This window comes from Furipterus horrens, unplaced genomic scaffold, assembly GCF_987537825.1.
Source record: "Furipterus horrens unplaced genomic scaffold, mFurHor1.1.pri manual_scaffold_8, whole genome shotgun sequence".
In the NCBI taxonomy this organism is placed as follows: Eukaryota; Metazoa; Chordata; class Mammalia; order Chiroptera; family Furipteridae; genus Furipterus; species Furipterus horrens.
Genome location: NW_028327178.1, coordinates 92517498 through 92541567, shown reverse-complemented (window position 1 = coordinate 92541567; position 24070 = coordinate 92517498). Strand labels below are relative to the sequence as shown.

The 24070-nt window shown below is 42.6% G+C and overlaps 1 protein-coding gene across 1 annotated transcript in view; it reads left to right on the top strand.

Annotated features, from left to right (window-relative positions):
- The window catches only part of EDEM2 (ER degradation enhancing alpha-mannosidase like protein 2), a 115429-nt gene that overhangs the window by 35288 nt on the left and 56071 nt on the right, over positions 1-24070 (top strand). Inside the window, exon 2 of the mRNA XM_090286303.1 lies at positions 14346-14475. Within this exon, the coding sequence (XP_090142429.1) occupies positions 14447-14475 (29 nt within the window). The 5' untranslated portion in view covers positions 14346-14446. The remainder of the gene's footprint in view (positions 1-14345; positions 14476-24070) is intronic.

Sequence of the window (24070 nt, the reverse complement as noted above, 5' to 3'; positions counted from 1 at the left end):
AAGCAAGGAAATGGCCCAAGGTCATAGAAATCACCATGGGACAAGGCTGTATTAGAACCCAGGCCTCCTAAATTCCAATTCAGGGTCTTTCCACTTTACCCTGTGCACTCAGGAAGACTGAAGGAATCCTGATTTTTATAGGGTATAAACTCATAAAAACACATTATGTTGAGATATACTAAAGATGAAAACAAAAACGGGCTAGAAGAAGTTTTAACTAAAAGTCAGCCAGCAATAAGATCTTTGGAAGATAACTACCAAATGGGGCTAAAGAGACTTTCTACCTACCCTAATTTTTTTGGATCACGTACCTATTTGAGAATCTGAAGAAAGCTATGGATTCTATCCTAGAAAAACACAGTCGCACATCCAAACACAATTTTGAACAAAATTTCAGAGTTTATGACCCCCTGAGTTCATGCTCAATCCTGGTTCTGGCAAATTCTTCTGAACAAATAGACTGCCTGCTTCAACAAGCACACATCATCTCTTAGGATTTACTAAGGCAATAACTCGGATTTTCTTCAGCAAAAACACTGTCTCAACCAACATCACTTACTAGAATTGCAGACCTCTAGGTTAGAGTAGATCAAAGTAATTACCTAGTCCACTGACCTCACCCTCCTGTGATATAGAATAATGTCATGCCTAAGTTAGAATCCCAACTCCATCACTCACTAGCTATGTGACACTGGGCAAGTTACTAAAGTTCTCTGTGTCCATCAAAGGAAGGACAGGTGGGCATGTAAAATGAGGATAATAATTACAACTATCTCCTAGCGTAGTTATGAGGAGTAAATAAGATACTACTAATGCATAAACAACATAGCACCAGGCCTGGCACATAATGAGCGCTCAGTAGAGGGTAGCTGGCATTATTGTTGTTATTATCATGTATCCCTGCGGGTATTATGCACAGATCCATCCAATCCCCTCCTGGAGCTTTTGCTTGCACATGCCAGTGATGAGCTGCTCACCGCCTCCTAAGCTGGTTGAGCAGCTCCGATTGTTACAAACTTCTTCCTATATTGAGCCGAAATTTGCCTTTTTGCAACGCCTACCCCCACCCCTGTTGGCTCTAGTTCTGCCCTGTGCGACCACGCACAGCAAGTCTATCCTTCCACGTGACAGCCCTTCGGATATGGAGGCAGTGATCCAGTCCTTCCCCGTCCCCTCGCCCCCCACCCCCTATCCCATCCTCTTCTCCAGCTTGAACATTCTTGGGTTCTTCTCCCAGCCCACAGCAGACTGGCTGCGCTTACTATTTACTCCGAGGCGTTGTACGGTTTCCCTCACACACAGTCCTGCAGGCCACACACCCCACCGCCACCACAACACTCCCGACTCGCCCGCCGCGCCCTCGCCCGCCGCCCCTGTCCGCGGTGCTGAAGCGGCTCCGGGGCCGCGGCCTCGGCACAGCCCTTTCAGCCCCAGCGCTGGGACCCGGCCCGGACCCAGGCGCGGGCCCCCCGAGCGCCACCTCCACTCCCCAGCGGCGGGCGCGGCCCGGCCCGGCGCTGCCCCTCCGCCCTGCCCGGAGGCCCCGCGCCCGCGCCCCGGCCCCGCGCTCCAGCCCCACCTGCCCGACGAAAGGAGCCTCCGCCTCGGCCGCCCGCGCCGCCGCCGCCGCCGCCGCCCGGTCCTCGGCCCGCGCTGCCGCCGCCGCCGCCCGCGCGGCGCCCGGGAGGCAGCAGAGCACGGGCAACAGCAGCAGCAGCCTCCCGGGGGCCCGACCCGGCGGCGGCGGCCCCGGCGCGGCGCGGGCGCCCCGGCTCCTTGGCATCCCCGCGGCGGGGCCCAGCCGCCCGGCGGCGATGGCGGCAGCGGCGGCGCCTCCGGCCGGGTCCTCCCGCTGCAGCCGCTGCGGAGCCGCCGAGTCACGGCGCCGCGGATACGCGCCCGGCCCGCCTGTCTTCGCCGCCGCCGCCGCCTCAGCCGCCCGCGCGCCCCCGCCTCCGCGCGCCCCGCCCCGGGGGGGGGCTGCCAGGGGCGCGGGGGCAGCACCTGGACGGACCGCGGGGTGGCGGTTCGGGACCAGCCCTGGGCGCTGGTCGAGGATCGGAGCTGGGGAGGGGTTCACAGAGCCCAAAAGAGCAGCTCTGGAGGCAGGGTCCGAAGAGTGGGACTGGAGGAGGGGGTTTTCCTGGGAGCAGACCCGAGGGAGGGGTAAGAGGCCAAACAAATAATCCTAGAGGCAGAACCACGTGACGGCTCTGGGGTGGAGGGTCTGAGGCCAGGGGGACCGGCCTGGGGGAAAGGGTCTGAGGGTGGTGGCCTCGGGGTGGGGACTCAGAAGCTGCCCTGGGTTGGAGGAAAATGAGCTAAAGAAATAGCCAGCCCTGGAAAGGGTCTGAGGGTCTTCCCTGGTCAGGGAGGGTGAGAAACTGAAGAATAGAGCTGAGGAGTGTTTCAGGGGAGCAGACCAGGGAGACATTAGGTGAAATTAAGGTGAAGCTCCTTCCCTTACCCCCTGGAGAGAGAGAGCCATCACCCAGCTGGGAAAATCATCTGTCATCCAAAACCACCCATATTATTGAGCACTTTATATGTGTAGGACTCTGGACTACTTGGGATACAAACGAAAAGGAGGCTGGTTTCCTGAAGTGTAGAGGTTTACAGCTTGGTGAGGAAAACATAAGTGCAAAGAAGCACAGGGTCTCAAAGACCATGTGTCAAAAAGGATCCAGGCGGGTACCTCAGGGTCAGGGGAGACTTGGAGAGTGGGGAAGTCAGGGAAGGCTTTTGGAGCAAATGGGACTCTAGCTAGGCCTTGAAGGAAGGCAGGATTTAACTAAGAGAGGGGAGTGGAGAGGTCATGTCAGGTAGGAAGGTGAAGGTGGACAGGATGTGATTGGGGCGGATCAGTTTCTCTGGAGCACAGAGTTCCTACAGGAAAGTTCTGGGAAGTGATGAAACTGGTACAAGACCTTAATTCCCAGGACAATGAATTTGGGTTCTTTTCTGAAGGGAAATGGGAGTGGTGATTGAAGGTTGTTTGTTTGTTTGTTTGTTTGTTTTGAGCAGGAGGATGTGTGGAAAATGGTGTTTTATGGTTACCTGGTAATTTGGAAATGTGGAAAGGGAGCATGCTTTAGAATCAGACCTATGTTAAACTCTTGGCTCTATTCCATTTCTATAAAATGATGCTGATATGACTTCATAAGGTTGCTGTAAAGATGAAGTGCTTAGCATTTATGGATGTTCCACATTAGTTCCCCTCCCAGTGCACAAAACAATGACCACAGGAGACAGACAGGTTATTTGGGAGACTACTGCAATAATCTAGGTATAAGGAACTAATGATAACAAAAATAATTAACATTTATTCAATGACTAGTATATACAAGACCCTGGGCTAAGCCTTTCACTATGTTATATGTCATTTAATCCTCATAGACCCCCCTGGCTGGTTTGGCTCAGTGGATTGAGCGTCGGCCTGCGAGCTAAGTGTCGCTGGTTCGATCTTCCAGTCAGGACACATCGGAGAAGGAAAACTCTGACTCCAAAAAACCTCCGCTGCCTTGCGGCATACCTCTTCAGGGGAAAGGCTAATAAACCCCGACAGAAAATCCGGAGCCGGAGTCCCTAAGGCGGTTTGACGTTGTAGTCAACACCGGCAACTCCTGCGGCGCACCTGAAGCCAAGCTGTATTGACTCCGTCTTTCCCTTGGACCCTTCAGCTGCGAAGAGAGGGGGGGTCTGCTGCATGGGCAACAGCAGATCCTCCATATCACCCTGCCCAGGCTCTGTAGCTTCAGCTTCACTGGAGAGGACACTCCAGCGTCATCGCAAGATGTCGATTCAACACGGGAGGAGACAGATACCGTGTCACTCCCGAGTCGGACTGCACAGCCATTCTCGGCGGTGCAGATAGACTCTTAAGAAGCTACACCATCGTCTCTCAAGACGGACGGCTGCCGACGACGGAATCCTCATAGATAAACCCTATGAAATATATACTATTATTGTTACCCCTAATTTAGAATAAAGAAGTAGAAGCTCTGAATAAGTTTGCCAAATTCACGGGATTCACAAGTGGCAGAGCTGGAGCAATCTGACCTCAGAACCCCATTTTTTTTTTTTCCAGAATAGGGGAAGAGACAGATTTAAGACATTGGGCAAAGAAGAAGAGAGAAAAGAGTTGGGAGTAATGGCAATTCCAGAAGGATGGGTGGTAGTATCTTCACAGAAATGAAGCTGTCATAGGAGGAACTGGCTTGAAGGAGGTGACAGGAGTTTGTTTTAGGCTTTCTGAGATGGAAGGGACTACAAGATACCTGAGATGCATGTAGAAATGAGGTTAGAAGAGGGTGGAGAATGAATATTTTGGAGTCCTCCAATCAACATGATAGTTGAAATGGGAAGGATAGAGTGGAAAAGGGGCCATATAAGCTAAAAGCCTCATCTTAAGATGCATATAGATTAAGAGCCTGAAGGAAGTTGAGCCAACAAAAATGGCCAAGAAGACTGAGGAACCAGGGTTATGGAGCGTGGTGGGAAAGGGGAGGAGCATTTCAGGGAGAGTCAGAGGGTTGGTGGTGTCAGGGAGATCACAGAGATTGAAGTCTGCATACACACCATTGACTTGAACAGCTCACATTCTAGTCAAGAGATAGACACATAAGCAAGTCGTGATAAATTATGACAGAAATGGAAACAAGTGTTCTAGAAACATTGAGGAAAGAGCAACAAACTGCCCGAAGTTGGAAGATTTTGGAGAGGGTATATTCCAGAGGGAGAAAATAGTACATTCGAGGAGTGAAAGGGAACAGGCTGGGCTAAGGTTCTTGGAGACATGATCTGTCTTATTTATCTCCTGACTCCGAATGTAAAGTGCTTATTGAACTGCTAACATAGGTCTCAAGTGGCCCAAGAGCTGGCTACCAAGGAGAGTGGGTATAAGTGGCTGTATGTAATTAATGATAAAAAAGGAAGAGGTTGGTGTAAGGCAAATGGATGCTCATAAAATGTATCCCTAAGATAAGTTCTCAGTTGGGGAGGTCCAGAGTCCATTGTGAAGTAGCCAAAGAGGAGGGTTAGAAGGCTTCAGAGTGACACCCCAACATAAAATCTTAGGCTCATATTTCTCTTTCCTTTTTTCTTTATGGAAAAAAAGCACTGGACTTAGAGTCAGATACCTGGATTCAGGTATTGGCTGGTACTACTTTGTAGTGCACCTTTGGGCCAGTCATTTCATCTCTTTGAGCCTTAGTTTCCTCATTTGTAAAATAAAACTCACAACCCTTGCTCTCTCCACTTCATGAAAAGGACCATATGATGAATGGCCGGGATTCACTTTCACTCTGTAAACTACATATCTAATGGAGTGAATGTTAGGAAAGACTTTGATGTTGATAATCTTATCCAGAGGCATTACTTCAGTGCCAGAACTCAGTGTAGGAAACGGGAGACCTCTCTGCCCTTCACCTCCTCTCTTATTTCTTCACTCGACAAATATGTATTAAATATATTTTGGGTGCTGGCTGGGCTGGAGATTTAAAGAAGGTTAAATTATAGTTGTTGCCTTTAGTCAATTAGGGAAACGTATAATTACATAGAAATATTTTCACTGAAGGCCTGAAGGAATAAGGGAGTGAACCAAGCAGATATCTTGGAGAGATGAATTCAGACAGAGAACAGAAAGTGAAAAAGTTCTGAGGCAAGAGCGTGCCCAGTAAATTTGAGGAACAACATGGAGACCAGTGTGGCTGGAGAGGAGGGAGGGTGAGAGTATTAGAAGATAAGGGTTATGGAAGGAAAGGATTTTTAACTAACTGGCATAAAAAGCCAAGGGAATGTTTCGAAAATAGAAGAGACATCTTCTGACTTACCCCTAAGAAAAGCACTTCGGTTGCTGTGCTGAGGACAGGTAGAGGGGTCATAAGCAGAAACTCCAGGTGGGAGGCTATTGCTATAAACCAGATACAGGGTCCAAGTGAGGATACTGAAATGTAATTGGGTTCTCAATAGATTTTGAAAGTAGAGTTGACAAAACTTGGCAATGGATTGGATACAAAATACGAGAACAAGAGAAGAGTCAAATTACACCAAACGTTTTGACCTGAGTAAGTAGAAGAACGGAGTTGCTATTATCCGATGCAGAGAAGGCTATAGGAAGGACAAGTTTGAAAGAAATATTAAGAGTCTGGTTTTGAATCTAAGTGGGTGATGTCTATTAAACACCCAAGTGGATGTGGCAAGTAGGCTGTTTCATAGGTGGATCTGAGTTCAGGAACGAGGTCTAGATTGCAATACAAATTTGGAGGTTTTCAGAATATAGATAATATTTAAAATCCAAGGGACCAGGAGAAGTTATGTAGGAAATGAGTGTACAGAGAGAAAAATAAGTTCTGATGACTCAATCCTGGGGCAACTCTGATATTTAGAGGTTGGAAAAATAAAGAGGAATTCACAAAAGATACTGAGAAGGAACAGGCGAAAGGAAGAAAACTAGGAGAGGAAGCAATCCCAGAAGCCAACTGAAGAAAGTATTTTAAGGAACAAAGAGTAATCAGTTTTGTTAAGTGCTTCTTAGAAATCAAATAATATGATGACTAAGAAACAGTAACTTGATTAAATGATGTGGAGGGATTGGCAATCTTAGGAAGAGCAGTTTTGGTGGCATGTAGGGGACAAAAATCTGATTGAAGTAAGTTCAAGAGAGAATAGGAGAGGAATTGAAAATGTTGAGTATATATACCTTTTAAAAGGAGTTTTGCTACAAAGGAAAGGGGAAAGTGTGGCAGCTAGAGGAGGAAGTAGAGTCCAAAAAGGGTTGTTTTTGTTTGATTTCAAGATGGGCAAAATACTGTTTACCTATGTTGACTGGGAAGGAGCCAGTAGAGAGGGAAACCTTGATGCTGCAGTGATGTCCTTGAGTACGCAAGTACATGAGTGGAGAGGTTGCCTGTGAGCGGGGGTAATTCATCCACAGGCAGAGGGAAGAAGAGGACTTCTGGGCATATAAATCTGGTAGCGGCATGGAGGAGATTCGAGGGGGACTTGCATTGATTGGTTCCTTTGTTCAGCACTGTGCCAGATGCTTTCCTCACAACAGTCCTTGATATTAGAAGGAGACGGGTTAAGAGGCTGTTACAACGAGGCAAGAAAAGATGAGAACTGAACTAAGTAAAAGCTCCTGAAGTTTCAAGACACTGTGTGCTCTTTATGCTTCTGTGGAACCCCCCCACCCCCACAACCCCCATCACATGGGCTCCTTCATTGCAGATATCATTATGCCTTCCATTCGGTGCAAAGAGTCTTTGTTTGACCCACCTTCAGTCAGGCTCTTGGACCAGCTAGGCCCATCTGCACACTTCCTTGTAAACCTAGTTTTGAACCCTGCTAAGCCACTTTAATTAGAACCCCCCCGCCTCGATATCTGATCATCACCTTGATAATCTGATTGGGTTCCTTATCTCTCATCATTCCCCAAGTGATGTCTGATCATCCTGGCCTTTCATCAACAAGAATCCCGTTAGGTTTCTTTAGCCAGAGTCCTCGACCCCTGATGTTTCTGCTTAGTAATTTTCCATCCATTGACTCTTGACTTGCTGCTCCTTGACTATAAGTTCCTGCTTGGACCATGGTGTATTCATAGGTGAGACCAAGTCCTCTTGCCCACTGCAGAATTCTACTGCAGTGGGCCCTAGGCCTATGGCAATAGTCCCCGTGCTGGGAGTTAAGTCTTCCTCACCATGCTTTAACACATGTCATTGCATTTCTTTCCCCCTTAATGTCTGGTAGGAAGAAACTAACTTCCGAGCTCAATCACAGGTCAGAGAACTTCTTATAAAGGAAGGAAATATTTGGTCGTCACAAAAATCTGCAGCACCGGTCAGCTCTTGCTGCTTGCCGGCCAAATTTACCAAATAAATAAATAAATACCCCCCAAACAACCAAAAACAGGAATAGGAAAGAGTAAGGTTCTCATTTGAAATCTGAGAGGGATTGTAGGTGGGAGACGTAGAAGTCCTTTTGACTGACTTCTTTCCTTCCTCTGAATCCTCATTGCAGCAATTAACATTTAGTGAGGGCGTGGTATGTGCTGAGCAATTTTTCTGTTGTATCATCTCATCCTCACAATGATCCTATGGAGTGGATTCGAAGGAAAAGTTGGGAGGGGAAATGATTGATTCGCTGAATACACATAGAAAATAGCAAAACCAGGAATAAAATCCAAGTGCCTGATACTAAAGTGTATGTCCTTAACTCCTTGTACCTTTGTTCACTAATTACCTTAAAAGTTCTATAAACATTACTAAGCAGCCACCCTTGAAGGCACTGTGTGGCAAGTGAGACAGTTTTCAGGTCAAAGAGGCAAGTGAGACAGTTTTCAGGTAAAAAAAAAAAAAAAAGACGAAACTTGAGCACATATTCAATGTGACATCCTCAGACACATTACAATGTCCTATAGAATTGCAGGGGAGTGCAGTCACTCTGGCTGGGGAAAATTGGGGAGATCAAGGAAGGCTTCAAAAAGAGAGTGGTATTTGAGATGAACCTATGTCAACAGGTAATTGTTTTACATGTAATATACAGCACATGTGCTTAAAAGTTATAAGCAATGGAAGATTGTGTGATGTTTTAATTGGCGGAAAATGGGGGTAAAGGCAACGAGAAAGGAAAGGGTCCAATTGTTAAGGATGAAAAGTCCCAGGTCAATCCTCTGCTTCAGTCTCGAGATCCAGCCTCAAATGATTTGAGGGTATTTTCCCTTAAGATCATATTCAAAATTATGTTCATACAATGGGACACTATGAGCCCATTAAAAATAATGAGGAAGTGCTTTATGAACTGTTAGAAAATTATTTCCAAAATATAATGTTAAGTGAAAAAAAGCAAGATGCAAAATACTGGGTATAGTATGCTACTATTTATATAATGATATGGGAGAGAAGGAGGGAGGGAGGGAAGAGAGAGAGAGAGAGAGACTTCCTTGTTTGCAGGTAAAATAATGGAAGGGTACCCACAGCACTGATACAGTGAATGCCTTACCGGAGGGTAACTATGGTTATGTGGTTTGAGGACAGGGTGAGAGGGAGATTTTTTTACTATATACATCTTTATGTCCTTTGACCTTTTAAAAACCGTGCAGCTATATTATCTACTCAATAAATAAATAAAGTTGAACTGTTAAAAAAGTTAGTGTAACAGTCTAAAGGCTATTCCCTGAAAAGAGGGTGTATACTGAAATATAAGCAAAACCTATTCACTTTAGGTGGGCAATTTAAAAAATTCAGGCCTTAATCTACTTGGCAAACACACAGGCACAAACACACACAAACCCAGAGATAAAGTAAATTTTATAATAAATTAGGTAAAATATTTATTAATTTTCTTAATGTAAGACAATCTTTAGAAACCAGTAAGAAAAGGACATATCACCCAGTTCAAAAATGGTAAAGGACAAATGGGCTTCATGTAAACAGAAATATAAATGGACATATATATATATATATATATATATATATATATATATATATATATATATATATATATATTTACCCTGGCTGGTTTGGCTCAGTGGATTGAGCGTCGGCCTGCGAGCTAAGTGTCGCTGGTTCGATCTTCCAGTCAGGGCACATCAGAGAAGGAAAACTCTGACTCCAAAAAACCTCTGCTGCCTTGCGGCATACCTCTTCAGGGGAAAGGCTAAGGGAGTAAACCCCGACAGAAAATCCGGAGCCGGAGTCCCTAAGGCGGTTTGACGTTGTAGTCAACACCGGCAACTCCTGCGGCGCACCTGAAGCCAAGCTGTATTGACTCTGTCTTTCCCTTGGACCCTTCAGCTGCGAAGAGAGGGGGGGTCTGCTGCATGGGCAACAGCAGACCCTCCATATCACCCTGCCCAGGCTCTGTAGCTTCAGCTTCACTGGAGAGGACACTCCAGCGTCATCGCAAGATGTCGATTCAACACGGGAGGAGACAGATACCGTGTCACTCCCGAGTCGGACTGCACAGCCATTCTCGGCAGTGCAGATAGACTCTTAAGAAGCTACACCATCGTCTCTCGAGACGGACGGCTGCCGACCAACTTCATTTGTATTTAAAGAAAGGCAAGTTAAAACAATGAACTATTGTTTTCTCACAAGACTGCAAATATAAAAAAAAAACTTTGGATATTACGCAGCGTTAAAGAGGGCGCGAGGAAAGTACTGTTGGAAGGGGCATAAATTGGTATACTCTCCTTGGAGCACAAATTAGCAATGCCTCTCCACCTTGAAATGAGCATACCTTTGATCCAACCTTCAAATTTTGAGAATTTATCATAGATGGAGTGGCATCATTTATCAAAATTATTTTTGGTGGTATATGAGAAAAAGTATGAAGGCCACTAACCCAAGACAACGTACCATGGTGGCCTCTAGGAGGTTTCCATAGGGGGTCTTGGCCCAGTCCTCTCAACCTCTAAGCCTCTGTTTCACAGGCTAGCCAGATACATAACTTCCACCTGATTTCTGCAGAACTTCCACCCCACTTGACCAGTCTCCCTCTTGAAACACTCTTCCCTTGGTTTTGACACTATCCCACTCTCCTGATTTTCCTCCCTACCTCGAGGCTTCTCATTCCAACCTCCCTTTTCTATTCCATCTCTTCCAATTGACCTTTTAAATTCAGGAGTTTCTCAGGGCAGTTGTAAGCCCTCTTCTCTTTCTGATCTTGTCTTACTTAGAGATTTCATCCATTACCACAATTTCAAATGCCATCTGCATTCCAACAACTCCCAGATGTCTGTTTCTAGCCTAGGCCTTGCTCCCGAACTCCTAAATCCAGTTGCTCACTCCACATCTTCACCTGAATGTCTCACAGGATTTCCAAACTGCAAAAGGCGAAGCCAAGCTCACATCTTTCCATTGAGAATCTCATTCTCCTCTAGGCTCCCCCAACTTAGTAACAGTACTGCATTTGCCCAGTTCATACTGGAGAGCTCCTTAACATCCTCCATAGCCAATAAGTAATCCATTCCTACGAATTCCACTTCATGAAAGATTTCCCTAATCTTCCAGACTTGGGTACACACTCCTAATCTATGCCTTCATATAGCACTTTGTACTTCATAGTACTCACGCAAATTGCAATTCTATGATTATTTGTGTAATTCAGTTTCCTGCTCTACATCATAAACTCCACGGGCACAGACCATACCTGTGTTTGTTTCCAGCACGTAGTAGGACCTCAATCATTATTTGTTAAATTAACAAAAGTAAGCACTCTTAAGATTGTAGCAACTCTGTGTTGTCTAATGCTAAATGCACAGTAGGGGGCAGCAGAGTATAGATAATGGAAAGAGTCCAGGGCTCATAATTAAAAGGGTGACCTTGGGTAAATCACTTAACATTTCTGAGCCTCTATTTCCATCTCTGGAAATTAGGGCTAATTCTCCTTCCCTTGGATGAAAAGAGATAAGCAGATTTAAAAGGGTTTTGGTGGTTTATGTACAGGAGAGAGTGTTTATTCGAGTCAGTTATGATAAATATCTGTTGAATAAATGGGGTCAGAGAAAGAGGATCTTGGTTACACCATGGAACAGATGTGAGTAGAGACTTGACTGATTCAGAAGAGAGGAAATGGAAGTTTAAGGAAGAGACTGGCTAAAGTCCAGCGCCAGCCGAGGCAAAGCTGTGAGGTTGGCGCAGTGTGTTGTTGGCGCCCTCCCATCTCTGCTCTCTGTTCACTGCCCTCCCTCCCCGCCCGCCACCTCTAGCATCTAGTGCCCGACTGCTGTGCTGTGTGCTGCAGGCCTTTCTTTCCTTTTTCTTCCATCAAAGCACATCTGTCCTGCATCCTGGCCCTCAGAGGCCTGCTCGCTGCCATCCACAGTGACAGCTAGTTAACCCAATAAATGAATCCCTGCTAAAGTGCTAATGGCAGATGGCGTGTTATTTTACTACTCCTAATAATAGGAGCTGGCCTTCTTGAAACAGGAGGAATAACTTACTCAAAAAGCATACCTTCCAAATGATGAAGTTTTAGGTTTCAGAATGAGAGGAAATGGAAAGTTAGCAGATTAAAGCAGTCCTAATCTTGGGCTCAAAAAAATTAATTGTACAAATACTGAATCTATGAGATGTGATCTGATAGTAATATGAGAAGAAAAGCTTTTAAAAAATGTATATAACTACACAGATATGCTATATCTTAGGGCCAGGATGCAGGACAGATGTGCTTTGATGGGAGAAAAAGGAAAGAAAGGCCTGCAGCACACAACACAGCAATAGGGCACTAGAGGCTAGAGGTGGCGGGCAGGGGAGGGAGGGCAGTGATATATATATTGTGTGTGTGTGTGTGTGTGTGTGTGTGTGTGTGTGTGTGTGTGTGTATATATATATATATATATATATATAACTTAATTGTCATTTACTTAAGCAAAATTCATTTTTGGTATATAGTTCTGTGAGTTTTGACAAATGCACAGTCATGTAACCATCACAAACAAAATACAGAATTTCCATGTGTTACCCCTTTGTAGTAAAAAATTCCTCTGTCCTTAAGCCCTGGCAACACTGATGTGTTCTCTATTCCCATAGTCCAATTTATCAGTTTTTCTTTCCATAAGATTTGCTTTAATGTTGCATTTAAAGGACTCTGTTTAATCCAAGGTGACAAAGATTTCTCTCCTTGGCTTCCTTTTCAACATTTCATAGACTTATATTTAGGTCTATGATCTATTCCAACTAAAGTTTTAAAATAAAAAATTTAAGGTTTAGGTCAAGGTTAACATTTTTGCATATGAATGTCCAATTACTCCAGCATCATTCGTTGACAAGACAACATTTCCCCATTACCCTTTTGTAAAAAAAAATCAATTGCCCGTATTTGTGTCAGTCCATTTCTGGACTCTCTGCTCTGTTTTATTGATCTATGCATCTTTCTTTTTGCCAATACTACACTGTCTTTATTAGTGTAGCGGTCTAGTAAGTCTTGAAATCAGATAATGTGAGTTCTCCAATAATGTTCTATGTTTTCAAAGTCGTTTTAGCTTTCTAGTTCCTTTGCCTTTTTGTATAAATTTTAGAATCAACTTACGAGTATCTACCAACAAATCCTGATGGGATTTTTATTGGGCTTGTGTTGAATCTATATGTCAGTCTGACATCCTAACAGATTTAAGCCTTCCAATCAGTGAACAAATTATATCATTTCACTTATTTAGATCTTCTTTGATTTCCTTCATTGGAGCTTTAAAGTGTTCAGCATAAATATCTATTGATATTTTGTTATATTTATTCCTGAGTACTTTATTATTTTGGTGCAATGTAAATGATATTATTTATTTATTTTTGTTTATCAATTACTTACTGCCAGTATACCAAAATATAATTGATTTATTCATTATGTCTTTGTATCCTGTGATTTTGCCAGATTCATTACTAATTAATTCTAGGAGGATCTTTTTTGGGGGGTGGGGGTAGATTTAATAGAATTTTCTATATAGACAATCATGTTGGCTACTAATAGGAAGTTTTACTTCTTCCTTTCCATTGCATATGTCTCCCCTTTGCTTTGGTTGCCTCAGTTACAACTTTCTGGATGATATTGGAGCAACAAGAGTAAACACCCTTGCCTTGTTCCCAATCTTAGGGAGAAAACATTCTATCTTCCATCATTAAATATAATGCCCTTTTTATAGATTACCTTTGGGGGCAGGGAATTTCCTTCTGTTACTATTTTGTTGAGAGATTTTAATATGAATAGATGTTGAATTTTTGTTAATGCAATTCCTTCAGCCATTGAGATTATCATGTGTTTTTTCATCTTTATTTTTTTAACCAGTAGATAAAAAGCTTTATGTACCACAATACATATTTGCAATGGTGAAAAAGTAAAAAAAGACATAGATTCTAACAACAGAAGAGTGGTTAAGTATCTATGGCCGAGTTACATGATGGTATATTATGCAGCCATTAAAATAATTTGTAAAAAGTTTGTAATAATACTGAAGTTATCACAAAGATACATAAATAAAGTAGAATATACCCTTTGATTTTAATTACTTTAATGATAACTATAGGAAAATTCAAAAAGGAAATATATTTAAATAGTAATATTTATTGATAAAATTTGGTTTTCCCCCTTTCCTTTCTATTTTTCCCATATTTTCTACAATGTTATTATTTTTTAACAATTAGATAGGTGAAAATAAATTAAAAAATATAGACTATCAAATACATTTCAAACTGATATTTGAGTGTACCTAGGCTTTCTGTGTTATGTTGTGACTTAGTTGTTATTAATAACATAAGATAGAAAAACCACTTAAGATGTGTGGTGTGGATATATGTAAAGTAAAAGCTAATGTTTAAAATAGATGTCTTATTGTGCTTTATCTCTATCTCTCATAGGTCAGGTGTTGCTAGAAGACAACCACTGCATTGTTCCTGTGGTTTCCAATCACAGGAGCCCAGAGATAAAATCAACAGCTATTGGATTCTTCAGCCCACATATGACAGTTTCCAAGAAAACAAAAAGGAGGTACCATATTTTTCGCTCTATAAGACGCATCTGACCATAAGACGTACCTAGGTTTAGAGGAGGAAAACAAGGGAAAAAAAACTGAACCAAATGGTGTACTAAAATATTTAATAAAATATAACAGAGTAGTATTTCAACCATGTAAAGTGAACAGCAGTCAACAGCAACATTAAGAATCGTCATTGTGGCTCAGTGGATTGAGTGTCGGCCTGAGAGCCAAGGGTCGCTGGTTCGATTCCCAGTCAGGGCACATGACCAGGTTGCACGTCAGGTCCCCAGTTGGGGGAGCAAGTGAGAGGCAACCACACGTTGATGTTTCTTTCCCTCTCTTTCTCCTTTCCCCTCTCTCTAAAAACAAACAAACAAACAAATCATTTTTTTTTAAAGAAGAACCATCATTACTGTCATTAACAAATGAGGAGAGACTTTAAGGTTCAAGTACTCTTATAGTTTTCTGGGAACCCTAAAAACTCATCATCGCTAGTGTCAGAATTTATGAAGCTCAGTAGCTCACAATCACTTTCTTCACTATCTTCATACTGACCAGACTCCCTGAGATTCAGCAGTAAAGTGGGACATTTAAGCATGCCCCGGGGTTTCTCGTGGGCCCACTGCTTCCTCTTCTAACAGCTGTCGCCCCCGCTGACAGGTCAGGTAATACACGTCACAGTCTGTGATGCAATATTCGCTCCATAAGATGCACAGACATTTTCTCCCCACTTTTGGGGGAGAAAAAAGTGCGTCTTATGGAGCGAAAAATATGGTATTTCAGATCCATCCTAGTTAGTGAATTTGGTCCACTAACTTCATGAAATCTTTGACTCTGGAACTTTCAATCTAACTCTGAAGGTTATTAGGTATCCATCAGGGTCAACTGGAGTCTAAGGGCTTGTCCCTGGCTGTCTCCTCTGCCTGGCAGTCTCTTCCCCTGACTATCCACATGGCTCACTCCCGCAGTGTCTTCAAAGCTTAGCTCAAATCTTATCTTCTTGGCTAATGCGATGAAATGCTCTGCAGCAAGAGTGGTTCCAGTTTGATTAATTAAGCAGCTCAATGATGTCAGTGCCCTGAATGACCTTATCTTCTGTTCTCTTGGCTTTCTCTTCATGGTCCCAAGATGTACTTTTTTCTTTTTCAGTCTGTCAATATGGTGAATTACACTCATTGATTTTTTAAATGTTGTACCATCATTTAATTATCTGGAATAAACCCCACTTGGTAGTGACATATTATCCATTTTATATGTTTCTGGATTCCATGTATTAATAGTTTATTGAAGATCTCTGGGTTTATGTGTGTGTGAAATATTCATCTGTAGTTTCCTTGTAATGTCTTTTTTTCATTTTGGTATCAGGATACTGCTGACCTCATAAAATGAGTTGCAAAAGGCCCTCCATTTCTATTTTTCTGGAAGAGTTGGTATAAACTTGGTATTATTTCCTCCTTAAATGTTGGTGGACTTTGCCAATGAAATCATCTGGGCCTGGAATTTTCTTCTTTGGAAGGTTTTAAACTATGAATTCCACTTTCTTTAATATTGTCCCACAGGTTCCAAAACTCTTTTTATTTTTTAAATCTTTTTATTCCCTATGATCTCCATATCAGATCATTTCTATTGATCAGTTTTCAAGTTCACTCATTCATCCCTCTGTCACCTCAGTCCCACTAATGAGCCCCTCTAGTAAATTATTTTTTCACCTTACATAATTTTCATTTGGTTCTGTTGTACAATTTCTATTTCTCGACTGAGAACTTCTACCTTTCCATTCATTTTATAGATGTTTACTTTTACCTCAGGGAGGATGGTTATAATAGCTGCTTTAAAGTCTCTGTCAGGTAATTCCAACTACTGGGTCATTTTAGGATTAGCTTCTGTATATTTTCCTTTTCCTTAAAGATTTTCCTGATTCTTGGTATGTAAAGTAATGTTGGATTGTATCCTGGCCATCCTGAATATTATAATATGGGACTCTAAATGAGTTCTGTGAAAATCCTCTGGATGTTGATTATTTTTATTTAGCAATCAAATCATCTCACTTTCTCTGGGTGGTGGTTCCAGCTTCGGTTCATTTGCAAAGTTTTTGTGATGCCGTCTGGGTCCACCCCCTCATGTGCCACTCAGGGGTTAGTCTGGGACTCAGATGATGATGGTTTATATTGTAGTTCAATTCTGAAAGCCCTTACTAAGCTTCTGTGGTTGTGTCCTGCGACTTGGGTTGGGGTCCAGGATTTGTTAGTTCACACACAGCACTCCCTCCCCCGAAAATTTTCCCACATCTGTGGCTCCCAGGAGCCCCTTTCTCTGATTCTTCTCTCTAGAAAGATGGGGCTCTCCCATGTTGTCACACAGTACTCTGTGACGCAGCCCACCTCTGGAGTGAAGTAGCAAGAAAGAAGAAAGGAAGAAGGGGAATTTCATCCATAGTCTCCACTATATTAACCACGTTTTCTAGTTTCTATATTTGGTGCTTTGGCATCTGAGGTCTCACTGACTAAGGAGGACTCCAGTCCTAGGGTTAGTGATTCCTAGAGACGGAAAAGAACTTCTCTTTCCTGTGTGCCTTTCATGTGCAAATTAACCAATTTGGAGTCCCTACTTTCCTATCACCTCGGGGTCACTATCCCTAACCACCTCAGGGCCCTCTCTTTCCAGAACCTCTGATATAATTCTAACTAGGCAATTCCCTAGTCTTACCCATTATCTCCCTCAAAAACCACATAAAGGCTCTCCTCCAGCGCCCTCTCTGCCTGCCATGGACCTCATTGTTCTTTCTTGTGTCCCCAAGTGGTCATCTTTTTTAATGATAATCATCTCCTGGTCTGTTGGCCTCATCACACCTGAGTAAAAGTAAAATCTACATTTAAAAACATCCACACAACAATGTCCCCCCTTTCCAGTTCCTCTATCTAGAGAGATGGGTTTTATTTAGGGTTTTAGGTGATTATGCTGACAATGCACCCCCCACCCCCCACAGCAGTGCTGTCCCACAGTTGGGGGTGGCCTTGGGTTAGGGCTGGGGGAGAAAAATATAGAGATTCTTCCCACACTCTCCAGATCACAGAAATTGCTTTTCCCAATTGTCTGGGTAGAAAGATGCGGTTTTCTTAATGCTTGCTGTCTGCACCTATTGCTCAGTTCCCAGACTTGACCCATCCTTGGGTGAAAGCCAAAGGAAAAAAGAAGAGAGAGAGACAGATACACAGAGAGAGGAAGGTCAGGGGGAGGAGGGAAGGGAGGGAAGGAGGAAGGAAGAAAGGAAGGAAGGAAGGAAGGAAGGAAGGAAGGAAGGAAGGAAGGAAGGAAGGAAGGAAGGAAACATGACCAGGAAATTCACCATGGCCAGAGTGGCCATTTTTCAAGTTTTGACTTCCCTCTCCAATCTGCCTGCTATTATTAACTTTTCAGAGACTTCAGGTAGTTTTTGTTTTGTGTTTTGGTCAGAGATTTAAATTGCAATCAATCAGAGAGAAAGGCTATAATGGGTTTATTCCATCTTGTCAGCACCAGAAGTAAAAATCGGATATTTTGATTAATAAGTTCAATTGTCCTGGTGCAAAGAAAGTATTGTATATGAGATGCAGGAAGTAATAGTTTCACTGGATAAATATGATGCACGTATCAAATGCTACCACAGAACTATTGTCTAATTCTGAGACTCACACTTTCACTCTCCCTACCTCCAGGATGACTAGTTCCCACCTTTTTTTCTGACCACCAGCACTGTGTCTTTCTCACTCGCAGCTGGAATTGTACTTTCTAAGTCTAAAACACAAACAATCAGAAGACATTTTCCACATCTACTGAACTATGTGCATCTCCACCAATATGCTTGGCCTCCCCTCCAGTTATTATGAATGAACTGTCCATGCGCTCAGCTAAGTCAGTTTCATCACTTGTGCCTTAAATTCTGTCGGCTCTGGGTCCTCAAGAACATTACGGCAGCAACTGTCCTTTCCCCCTCTGCATCATCAGAATTTCCCTCCCTATTGATTATTACTATGAGTGTACAAACATGCTGTATTATTTACCTTCTTTTTAAAAAAACTCCTCTCAACCCTGTAATGCCTTTCAATACTTAATTACACACTTTTCTTTTTATTCTCACTGGAGGACATGCTTATTGATTGTATAGAACGGTAAAGGGAGGGGGAAAGAGAGGGAGACAAACATCAATGCAAGAGAGAAACATTGATCCATCAGTTGCCTCTTGTATGCAACCCAACCTGGTACCAAGCCTGCAACCCAGGAGTGTGCCCTGACTGGGAATCGAATCCTCAGCCTTTCAGTTCACAGGATGGTACTCCAACTAACTGAGCCACACCAGCCAGGGTTGCACACTTTTCTTAATACCCTTAATTAATACTTTATTTTATACCCTACTTTTCTGCTCTCCTATAAGACAGGCCAAGTTTCCCCATTTTCTTTCTTAATCCCACTCCAATTAGGCTTTGTCCCCCCACACCACCCAAAGTGCTCTTACCAGAGTCACCAATGACACCCATCAAGAATCAATTCTCAATCCTTTCCGTACTCCAGCTACCAGGAGCATCTGTTACAGTTGCTTACTTCCCCTCAGAGCCTTTTTTTCACTTGGTTTCTGAGATGCCACTCTATCTTAGTTTTCTTTATACCTTACTGTTTACTTCTCAGTTTTCTTTGCTGGTTTCTCTCCAATCCCCAGTCTTTACATATTGGAGCATCCAAGGGTTTAGTCTGCAAACATTTTCTCTATCTACACTAAGTATTAGGTGATCTAGCTTCATGGATTTACATATTACCTATATGCTAAGCTCCCAAAGTTAGGTCTCCAGCCTAGACTTCTTCCTAAACTTAGGACTTGTATACCAACTGCCTATCAGCATTTCTACTTGGATAGAAATACTAATAAGTATCAATATAATACTAATAAGCATCTTAGGAAGTATCAAATTCAATATGTACAAAACTGATATATTTCCCACAAACCTACTTCTCCTATATCTTCCCCTTTTCAAAAATGAGAGCTTTACCTTCCGGTTACCCAGACCAAAAACCTCAGTCATTGCTTTTTAATGTAGAATTTATGGAAACCCAATACTGATATGAAAAAGTGCACAACTTGTAAGTGTATAACTCAATGAGTGTTCACAAAGTGAGGGCATTTACATAGTTAGCATCCAGATAAAGAAACAGACCATTACCCCAGAAATCCCCAGGTCCCCCTTCTAATCACAGCTCCCCAAGGGTAACCAATATCCTGACTTCTCATAACCATAGGTTAGTTCTGTGTATCTTTGACATTTATATAAATGGAAGCATAGAGTATATACTTTTTTGTCTGGCTTCTTTTGCTCAACGTTATATTTGGGAGATAAATTCATACTAAAGTATATAATAATTTGTCCATTCTCATTGCTGCATATTCTACTATATAAATATGGTATAATTTGTTCAATCATTCTATTCTTGATGGGTGTTTGGGCTATTTCAGAGAATACTGCTATGACCAATCATATATATGTTTTTCACTGAACTTACGTAAGCATTTCCATTAGATCTACACCTAGGAGACATATATTCCATTTTAGTAGATACTATCAGCTTTCCAAACTGATGGTACCCATTTGCATTATGAACAGCAGTGTATTAAAGTTCCAGTTGTTCTATATCCTCACTAATATTGTCTTTTCCTTCCTCCCTCCCTCCCTTACTTCCTAAACTTGTCTTTTTCTTTTTAACTGTTCTAGTGGGTAAGTAGTAGCATCATATTGTGGCTTTAACTTGTATTTCTTAAAGTCATTTTTTTATTCTTCTATTTCCCTTATACCCACATCTGATCTGTTAGCAAATTCTATCAGCTCCAGCTCATAACATGTCCAATGTCCAACTACTTTCACTATCTCCACTGCTAACATCCTGATTCACACCACCATCATTTTTCACCCATATTATTATAATAACAGGAGTATATGTGTTCTTGGGGCTCCTTGAATTTGTCTTTACCCCCTAAACTCTATTTCCCCCAGGTCATCCATAATGACACACTTCCAACAGAAGTCAGATCATGTCACTCCTCTCCTCAAAAGCGTCTAAGGCTTCCCATCTGACTCAGGATAAAAATCAAAGTACAGTCATATGCTGCGTAGTGGTGTTTCAGTCAATGATGGACAGTATACACAGTGGTGGTCCCATAAGAATATGATGGAGCTGAAAATGTTCTATTGCCTTGTGACTTCATAGCCATTGTAACATGGTAGGGCAATGCATTATTCATGTATTTGTGGTGATACTGGTACAAACAAACCTACTGCACTGCAAGTCTTATAAATGTATATTGCATACAATTATGTACAGTATATAATGCTTGATAACGATAATAATTATGTTGCTGGTTTATGTATTTACTATACTATACATTTTATTATTTTAGAGTGCACGCTTTCTACTGATGAAAAGCAGTTTGCTATAAAACAGTGTGCTGTGCTATGCAGGCAGCAGCCTCATATATCTTTTGTTTACTGTCTCTTGATTGCATCATTTCTCCTGTGCTTGATTTAACCTCCTGTTGTTTTGTTCATCACGGCCTCTAAGCATACAAAAGTCACTGCTACTGTTGACAGTAAGAGACCACATCAAGTGATTAACCTAGAAACAAAATCCCAAGTGATTAAGGACTATGAAAGTGGAAAATCAGTGATGGTTGTTGCTCACCAGTCAGGCATGTCCCATTCCACCACAGCTACGATCTTGAAGAACAAGAACAAAGTGATGGAAGCTTTTAATGGGTCTGCTTCACTGAAGGCAACGAGACTAACAAAAATCCGAGCAGGGCCGTGTCAGACATGGAGAAACTTTTAATGACCTGGATGGTAGATCAGACAAGAAACCTCAGCACCGTGAAGATCACAGCCAAAGCAAGAAGTCTGTTCGCAATGTAGAAAAACAGGCCTGGCCTGACGCTGAATTTACTGCTAGCTCTGGGTGGTTTAACTGATCCAAGACTCGCTGTTCATTACATAATAAGTGGAGAGTCTGTGAGTGCTGTTGTGAAGGCAGCCAGGGAATTTTTGGAAACTCTAGATAAGCTGATCGTGGGGGAAAATTGCTTGCCAGTGTTCAGTATGGATGAAAACTCCCTATGCTGGAATCAGATGCCTGAGAGGACTTTTATGTATAAGGAGGCCAAGTCATTGCCAGGTTTCAAGGCTTTTAAGGACCAGATAACAGTCTTGCTTTGAGGCAATGTTGCAGGCTATGAACTGAAACCTTTTGGGATCTAGCACAGTGAGAACCCCAGGGCCTTCAAGCAGGTCAGCAAGCACAGGCTGCCAACAGACTACAGGAGCAATAAGAAGTCATGGGTGATACAGCTCCTCTTCCAAGATGTCCTCTGAATTGCTAAGCCAGAGAAATGGAGAAGTACTGTTTGGAGAATGACAGACCTTTCACGCTTTTGCTTATTGTTGATAATGCTCCCAGACATCCTCCTTTATTGATAATCTTCATCCCAATATTAAAGTGGTGTTTCTCCCTCCAAGTACAATCTCTTGGATCCAACCAATGGACCAAGGAGATAAAGCAACTTTTAAGGCCTGCTCCCAGGGAGGACCTTTTCCCTGCAATTGAGGAAGACAATGAGAAGACACTGATGCAGTTCTGGAAGGATTACAACATCCACAACTGTGTCAAGAACCTTGCTTGGGCTTGGGGTGATACCACCAAGGAGTGTATGAATGGCATCTGGAAGAAGACCCTCAAGAGGTTCATCCATGACTTCAAAGGATTGTCCAAGAGTGAGGAAGTTGCAAAAATCAAAAAGGCTCTGATTGACATGGCAAACAGCTTAACCTGGCTGTGGATGGAGGAGGGTGGCATTGAGGTGCTGCTAATGTGATACCTGAGGAATTGACTTATGATGGAAATGGAACAGGAATCCATAGCTGAAGAAGAGGCAAGAGAAAAGGAAAGTGCAGGAGAAGAAGAAGGAGGAAGAGGAGGAGGGGGAGGGGAAGGGGGAGGGGGAAGAGGAGGGGGAGAAGGAGAAGAAGAAGACAAATCAAGAAAACTCATAGTGAAGTGTTCAGCAGAGGCTTTTGCAGACCTCAACAAGATCCTTAAAACGTTTGAAAACATGACCCCCAACATTGAAAGGTTTTCATTATTAGAGTGGAATATTCATGGTGCATTATCTGCTTATAAGCAAGTTTATGATTAAAAAATAAATAAATAAAGCAAAACACCATGGACATACTTCAGAAAAGAGTAACACCTTCTCAAGAAGAGCCTTGGGAAGGTTCTTCAAGAGGTATTTCAGAAGAAGGCATTGTTATCCTAGATGGCAGCTTCAGGAGTGCTATTGTCTCTGAACCCTTCCAGAGGGACAAGACGTAGAGGTAGAAAACAGTGGGTTGTTTTGCATGCGTCTTCCCCTAGACTATGAGCTCCTGGGCAGGGATCATGTTTTATCCATTTCTGCATCCCTGAAAGCAGTTAGCACAGTGTTTTGCATCAAATAGGGCCCAGCAACACATGATTGAATTGGAAGAATGGGATACAGTAACCTAAACCTGAGACCACCTGGCAGGAGGCATAAAATCAAGACATAAATGTTAAACTGAATTACACGGCAGGGGATTACTGTAAGCCAAGATGCCCAGAAGGAGGTGTTTAGAATATGCTGAGAGTCACTTGTTTAATTTTATTCCAGATTTGTTTATTCCTTGTGTAAACTCCAACTGGACCTCCAGTAGTCTGGCTGTCAGGGGTCAGGCCGAAGCCACATTCTGAAGTAGTTTCAAGAGAAGGGTAGGACTTCTGGGACCCTTACAGTTGCCCAAATGCCAGCTCTCTGGACTTTGGAACTCAGAATCCTAGTTATCAGAGCTGGAAAGTATCTTTTAGAAATTAAAAACTCCCTTTCAGAGAGGGCTACCAACTAATCCAAGGTCACACAGCTATGACCAAATATTCACATGTGTAAGCATAGGCAGATGAACCTTCTATTCACTTGTTATTCTGTTAGAACCTCCTGGAAATGAGAATCACACATCCTCCCTAAAAGGTCAGTTCCTCATCCCATTGTTTTCTTGTCTCTTTATCTCTCCTTTTGGATGTGGACATGAACTTTCAGAGGATCACTACAAGTAATCCCATTACCTCTACATCCTGTGACTCCTGCCCCCTCTCGCAGCAAGAGCTCAGGGTCAAAAATCAGAAGTACCAAGTTCTAGTTTCAGTTCTTGTGCCAGCTAACTGTGGAACCTGGGACAAGCCACTTAAGTCTTTCCCAGCTTCAGTTTCCCTTTCAGTACAAGAGTGGTCAGGTCTAACATTTTATTATAATTCTACCTCCTTATTCTCCCTGTGGACTCAGAGAAATATCGGGCAGGTTGTAGATTGAGAGAGCACAGAGAGAATTAATCTCCCCTAATCTAACTCTAGAGGCTTTTTTTATTTAAAAATAATTGTTAATATTTTTTTTTGCTGGCCATTGATTTCAGCAGCTATTGTTTCCTTTTTTCTTTTTGTTTAAGTACATTTTATTGATTATATTATTACAGTAGTCCCATTTTTTTCCCCTTTGCTCCCCTCTGCCCCTTTCCTCCAGCAATCCCG